General features: G+C 31.3%; 1 protein-coding gene across 3 annotated transcripts in view; it reads left to right on the top strand.

Moving 5' to 3' along the window:
- LOC139487846 (unconventional myosin-VIIa-like) overlaps window positions 1-4,687 on the top strand; it is a 43,379-nt gene extending 38,692 nt beyond the window's left edge. For all 3 annotated transcript variants that reach the window (XM_071273006.1, XM_071273007.1, XM_071273008.1), the window contains 6 exons: window positions 5-99; window positions 538-711; window positions 1,376-1,457; window positions 1,947-2,046; window positions 2,540-2,676; window positions 3,375-4,687. In XM_071273006.1, the coding sequence (XP_071129107.1) occupies window positions 5-99; window positions 538-711; window positions 1,376-1,457; window positions 1,947-2,046; window positions 2,540-2,676; window positions 3,375-3,407 (621 nt within the window). In that variant the 3' untranslated portion in view covers window positions 3,408-4,687. The remainder of the gene's footprint in view (window positions 1-4; window positions 100-537; window positions 712-1,375; window positions 1,458-1,946; window positions 2,047-2,539; window positions 2,677-3,374) is intronic.
- The last annotated feature ends 3,102 nt before the right edge of the window (window positions 4,688-7,789 follow it).

Genomic DNA, 7,789 nt, shown 5'->3' on the forward strand with positions numbered 1-7,789 from the left:
ACAGATAATTTTAGAAAAGTTTCTAAAAGCGATGGATGAAAGTAAATTACCATATGTTAGTACACAATGGAGAATAGGAAAGAAACATATTTTCTTCAGGTAATTTGATAGAAAATGTACTATTAGTAAGGTAGTAAGGTACTAAGGCATTGGTAATGAGAAATACTCCAAGAAGGGTTTCAAAAATTTGGGGGGGTCCCAATTTTTTCAAGGGGTTCATATTTTTTTTCTTCAAAATTTTTCAAATTTAGTTTTAAGAAGAAAAAAGCAACTTTTAATTTGCACAATAGATTTGTAAGATCTTTGACCACATTTTTTTTGTGTCAGAAACCTGTATTATGTCAATATGATCACAATGCAAATTCAGACAGTATCAAGCTTAAATATTGTGTTCAAATTTGCCCCAACTGTTCAGTGTTCAACTTCTGTGGTCGTATCAGGCTGTGCTCAGTAAGACAATTTATTGTTTGTTTACAGGAATGATAACTTTCTAGAGAAATAAGGACAATAATGTAGTATGATTGATGTTTATTTCAGTGAAGGAACTAGGCAACAACTAGAAGCCATGAGACAAGAAAAAATACACAATGCTGCTGCTCTGATACAAGCTCATTGGAGGGGACTGAAATGTAGACTAGAATGGATAGCTGTCAAACCAAGACTTACCAAGCAAAGAGAAAGTTTAATGTCACCAAAACCACAGTCACATAAGTATGGAAACATTTTTTTTAACTTTCTGTTTACAATATGAATAAAGGACATAACTTCTTTTCATATAATTTATCAACACTGGTTTTCAACTTTGTACAAGACATTGCTTGTATAAACTTTTGATATACATATAGAATTTACATTTCCAAGGGACATACGTCCTGTTAATATAACTAATCAATGCTGATTTTCCTTTAAAATTTGCATTTTCAAGGGACATAACTCCTGTTTATATGCAATTTATCAGCTCTTTGATTTTGAAATTTGTTCAAGATATTGCTGTTAAAACCCTCAAAATAAATTTCATAAAAATCCTATAGTTTGTGAGCACTTCCAATGCAGTTTTCCATTTAATTTATATAACCAATGGGCATAACTCCTTAAAAAATAGTTGATTGGAAATGATTTTCCAAATTGTATAACACATTGTTGATATAGCCTGTTGATTAAATTTCATAAAAATTGGTGAGTATTACACATATGAGAGTGCTTTACTAGCCTGGACAGACAACTGGTATTTCTCTAATCCCATGTGGAACAAAATAACAATGTGAATATATGGCACTATCTATGTTTTAAGTTTACAATCTTACCGGTTTTATTTTTCTAAAAGTTTTTTTTGTTGTTGTAATTTTATATTTTTCTATGTACATTTTTATTTCAGAAAAGATATGAAGAAAACAGGAGTTATTAAAAAGGAACCATATTTATTAGATCAAGCTTCTAAATATTACAATATAAGTATGGTAAGCAGTATTGTCTTTTATAGGGACTTTGACCTCAATTTAAGAGAAATTTGACAGATAAAATGAAAAACTTCATTCACTTTTATATTGAGTATAAGTTCATAAGTAAACAGAACATCTAATACTTGAAATGAACCAAATAATATTTTTAAATAACTTTAAAGCATATGGAAAGCTGCTACTTATTTCACAGAGTATGCTACATTACATAAACTGTCAGAGGACCTAGATGTATTATTTGATTATCAAATTTTAATCTATTTTTGGTTTTGAACAGTCATTTATGGTATGCAAGATGGTTACCAAATTTTGATTTAAAATTCAAAAAAATGTATTGAAAAGAATAAAAACTGAATTTTCACCTTTCTATTGAAACTTGATCTACATTATTATATATTGCTTTGCCCTACTCAGTAGAGTAAACTTTTTTTATTTGACAAATGCTGTCATCTGTTGTCTTTTTGTCATTTGCAACCATGTATCTTTCAGGAAGCAGCTCCAGACATCCCTAATACCAGGTCCTATTGTGTAAATGGTCAGGTCAAGCTCAGCTATCCACAGATCAGGGTCATAAAACATGATTATTCAGGTATGTGTATTTCAGGTCAGGTTGAGCAATTTTTAGAGTAGAGGTCTTAGACTAAAAGTAGACTATTAATGTATTTGTGGATATTCAGCCAACTCTTATGATTATAGACTCAGCTTTAATCTAATCAGAGTTTTCAAATATGACTACTCAGGTATATAGAAATATCAGACATATAGACATACTAGGCTGTTTTCACTGAAGAGATTTTAAACATGATGTTTTGGGTATGTGTGAGTGTTTTTTGTTAAGTCAGACTCTAGTTTTCATTAATAGAAGATTTTAGACATGTCTCACAATAAAGCATCAAAATATTTTAATCTCTAGATTACTCATGTAAATCATGCACATATGTTACAAAGTTTTAAATTGGAGACTTTTTTAAACCATAGAATTCCAGTAAATGTAAGCTAAAGTTTCAGCTGAAGATTGACAATTTTCAGCTTGAGATCTCCAAACTAAAGTTACGGTAATGTTATATTAACTTTTTTTATAGCCAAAGATACTCCAGAAAATGTACTTAGAAAAGGTTCAGAGGTTAGAGTAGTTGGACCTTCAGCAAAGAAAGGACATTTAATAGTAGACCACAAAAACATTTGTTACCATGTACCCTATCAGATGTTAGACATTAAGGTAAGGCTAAAGTACAAACTATATACATGTTATTTATGAATCTAAATTATTTACAAATACTGAAAAGCAGGAACACAATAAAGGTGTCTGATTGAATTATACAATGTGACTGAATTCAAAAACCCATGAAATATCCAGAGCTTTTTAACGCACTGCATTTAGGTATTCCCATTACATGGTATTTGTGGCCATCTCTTTAAAAAATCTGTCCAAAATGGGTAAATTTTGAACATACTTTGCATGAATCATTATAGTATTTCATATTTAAAAAAAAACACATGTGGGAATGTGGAGAAAACATGCATTGAATCATTCATACAGTAAAGCTTCAATAAAACAACCAAAATAGGAGGACTTGTTCTATTAAAATTCAGACAGACAGCAAATGTGGGTTTGGCATTTTTATGTCATTGTCCCTCACACTTGACCAGAGGGGATATGGTAATGGTCATCTTCTGATTGTCTGTCATTCCATCCATTCATCCAAAACTTGGAGACTGTTTTAAGTTATGGAGATTGTCTAATGCTGCTCTTTCTTAGCAAATCCATAAACAATACTCTTGTTGGCTCCTTGCTTTCCTTTCTTTTGCCTTAGCAAATTTCTATTGGTAGTTGTCTTTAGAGGTTTTATTGCTTATATCTTCATGACTTTTCATATCAATAAACTTAGATAGATAGTTATATATTTTCAATTTCAGTCAGTACCAGAACTTCCAGGGATGAACATTTAGAAAGACATATTAACACTATGTATTCTATGAATGAAAGTTATGAAAGACATGTATCCAACAGCTGGTGCCAAAACCTCAACTGATTTTTTTGTATATGACTGTATAAGAACATTCAAAGCAGGAACAGGAAGTTTGAAGGATTAATATGAGGATAATGTATACCTTCCAGGGTTTAAGTATTGACAGTCTAGATATATTAATAGAATTCTGTACCAAAATGTTAGATGACAAATATAATCTACCTCAGTTTTTACAATCAGCCATCATTAGATGTCAGTAATTTATGTTTGCTAGAGATCTTGCCTTTGTTATGAAAAGTAATGTATATGTACCTCATCATTATTTAAAAAATACAACCATTCTTATGAGTTAAATATTTTGGGGGAATTTTTATAGCTTTTGATCTAAGCATATTTTGATTTTTCTGTTTTAAGATAATTAAATTCTTAAGACTTTTTTAAAGCAATATTTTAGCTCAACATTGTAAGTACCATTTTTTGGTTAGATTGACTCTTTTAAAAGAACAATAAATTAAGCATTATTATGGGCTTAATAACTTAAATTCAAGCTTTCCATCTTATTTTCTGTTTGAAAATCAATCTGTTCAAAACCATTAACTTATTACTCAAGTCCTCAACACATTTCCACAGATGTCATTCTGTGTCATTTTAAATCTGCTTTCTTTCCATTCTACCTGCCACCAAAATGTGATTTTAATTGACTTAAAAGGACCTGGTATATATATGGCCTTGTTACATCTACATGTACAAGCCATCATGTTCACCCTATTACTATGATACATTTGCCAAAACATTTTCTTAACCTATCCAAATATAAGTAGAGTTATCAGCTCATCAATTGTAACATAGTTTCATACAAAAATTGACTATTTCACTGATTCTCAGATTTATTTTGGGGTATTTTAACAAACCCAGACTGGAGGGTACTTTTATAATTTATTCAATAATTTTAAAATTTGGAATGTTGTGTTATTCTGTAAGTGTTTACTGAAAGTATTTGTAAATGGTGCTTAATGTGAGATGATATTTTTCACTAAAAAAATTGTAATTCATTGATTGTTTGTACATCATGTAAGAGATCAATACATTTATCATTATATTTATTCATTCACATTTAAAGTTGGTTGTCATGGTGATAATGTTATATGTAAATATTTGTTGTTATGTTACCAGTTTGTATTTACTGTGATAGATTGTTGTTTGTTTATATATTTTACATATATAAATTGTTACCAGATGATATTAAAGAATTGTAAAACATGATTCCATCATTTATGACAATTTGAGACACAACACAACATGCACAAGGAAACATTTGAATCAGCAGATTTAACTCCTTAGAAGAAAAAATATATAGAAGATCAAAGCAAACTTTAAGAAAATAATGATAATAAAGGTTTTCAGTTTTAGTTTAAAAACTAATGATGGCATAAACTTATGTCAGTTAAAAGTAAACTGGTGAATGACAAAGCTACAACAGAACTGGTGCCTGGCCTTTATTTTACAAGTTTGACAATGCTGGGAATTTACAAAGAATGGCCAATGTATTGATGCAAGTGTTTTGTCTTAGGGAGGGATAAAACCTACTTTGTTAAAAAGACTGCACACACTGAAATGTCTCACCTTCTATACTAATCATTGCTATTATGTTGATAGTCCTAAATATAAAGCTTTACTAAAACTATCACATAAACTTAACATGATCCAATAAAATGAGGTCATGGTTTATTTATATAAACCAAACAAAAAATACATGTACACCTTACAATCATTCAATACACTAAATATAGTTAACCTACTGCTTATAGTATCTAAGAAATAGACTTGACCAAGAAAACTAAACATTGACTAATTAACCATGTAAAAGAGGTCAAGGTCAGATGAACTATGCCAGGCAGACATGTACGGCTTAATAATTCTCTGTCTTGTATTTATTATCAGTATTTCCTTGATAGAGGGTTGCTGCTCACAAGGAAGCCTAGAGTTCCAAATTGTGCAGTTGAAATCATGCCTTCGTAAATTTTAGGGACGCCATCACGAGTTGGTTGACTGCTTCACAAATGATATCGGATATGTTCCTTATGTCGTAACTACAATCCCCTTGCCTATCGAATTAGACTATTTACTGGGTTTGTAATAGTTTAAGCAACATGTCGGGTACCACATGTGAAGCAGGATCTGTTTACTGCTCTGGAGAACCTGAGATCACCACCAGTTTTTGTTCAGGTTCATTTTGCCTAGTCTTTAGTTTTCTATGTTGTGTGTTGTGTACTTTTATTTGTCTGTTTGTCTTTTTGGAAAGCTTAGAACTTGTTCTAAATCTTTACTTAGGTACTGGCCTCCCTAACAACATGACAGGTTAGCTACTATTAATAAATATATTCACACTGAAATAAAGTTCCCTATAGTTCTCATATATGTGCACATATTACACATATAAACTGAAACTAGATGCTCTGCAGGGCGCAGATTTATACGACCACAGAGGTCGAACCCTGAACAGTTGGTGCAAGTATGGAGACAACATTCAAGCTTGATACAGCTCTGAATTTGGATTGTGATTAAATAGTTGACACAACATAAGTTTCTGACACAGAATGAATGTGGTCTAAGAACTTAAACTTAAAAACTTAAAAATTTTAAATTGGACATTTACCTATTATGGTCCAATATCCAAAATCTAAATACATGGTTAGATTCAGCAAACAATAGAACCCCAAGAAATTAATTTTTGATGAAATCAAATAATGTTCAATTTTAGACCCTTTAGACCTCAATGTGGACCAATTTGATAACCGGGCCCAAATATTAAAAATCTAACATATATTCAATTTTTGTTGAAATCAAACAAAGTTTAATTTTTGACCCTTTAGACCTTAATGTAGACCAAATTAAAAACGGGACAATACTTACAAGATAACTGTTTTGTTTTTAAGCTCCGACGGCATCAATTGGGGATTTGATGGTCGCAAATTAAGTTTACTGGCGAGGCCTATAATTTACTAAGTAAATTTCCAATAATTATCTGTAATTAATCAACAATATAGATGAGTTCACTTTTTTTTTATCAGGATTTGGCTTGAAACAGTTTTAAAATTTTAAAACTTTCAATTATAATAAATCATTGTTTGTTAGTTTATTCCCAATCAATTAAGATGTCTATTTTAGTCATTTGAATTTTTATAAGAAGTGAATATATATTTTTGCAATCAAGAAAGAATACACATTTCAATAAAATCTTTCGCCCCTCTTTTTATACAATCCTTCCATACAACAATGGTAGTTGACCTTCAGCTATTGCTTATAGTTAAAGGAAAACAGACCAAAACACAAAACCTCACCACTGAACCATGAAAATAAGGTCAAGGTCAGATGACACCTGCCAGTTGGACATGTACACCTTTCAGGCTTTCCATACACCAAATATACTAGACCTATTGCTTATAGTATCTGAGATATAGACTTGACCACCAAAACTTAACCTTATTCACTGATCCATGAAATGAAGTTTAGTCAAGTGAAAACTGTCCAACACGAGGACCTTGCAATGTACCCACATACCAAATTATCCCTTTTCTTATAATAAGAGAGGATTTAACATTACAAAAAATCCTAATCTGTTTTTCAAGTAGTCACTGAACCATGAAAATGGGGTCAAGGATAATGAACATGTGACAGGCGTAAACTTCTTAACATAAGGTATCTATATACAAAGTATGAAGCATCAAGGTCTTCCACATTCTAAAATATTAAGCTTTTCAGAAGTTAGTTAACACTGCAACCTCCAGATAAATATCCCTGTAAAACTTTCTGCTACTAAAGTCACAGGCTCGACAAAAATCACTTTGATTCAAACTAAAAATTCTCTGAAACACATTATCAAGATGCTTGATTTCTCGATTAACAACACATTTGTTACATTTGGAGGACGCGTTTTTCAACAAACTATCTGCCATTCCCATGGGAACCAACTGTGCACCTCTTTTTGCCGACTTGTTCCTTTATTCTTATGAGGCACTTTAGCCAGTGACTTTCCCCCCGCATTCTTATTATAACCGGAACAACGAAAACCCCTGTTTTAAATAGAATAGTGAGGTACTCACCCACACGGATGATATAATAGTATACAGTAAAATCATACAGGAACTTTATATAGAAACAAAAGTATCCTTCAACTTTACTTTCCGCTATTTAGATGATGTTCTTCCATCAAACTAGATACAAGGATACAACAGAACCAGTTAAGTCTGCCTCATATCTTGACTTACATTTAGAAGTTGACAATGAGGGTTGGTTGAAAACGAAACTTTCTGACAAAATAGATGATTTCAGCTTCCCAATTGTGAACTTTCTATTTCTATG

This window comes from Mytilus edulis, chromosome 9 (assembly GCF_963676685.1).
Source record: "Mytilus edulis chromosome 9, xbMytEdul2.2, whole genome shotgun sequence".
NCBI classification, from domain to species: domain Eukaryota; kingdom Metazoa; phylum Mollusca; class Bivalvia; order Mytilida; family Mytilidae; genus Mytilus; species Mytilus edulis.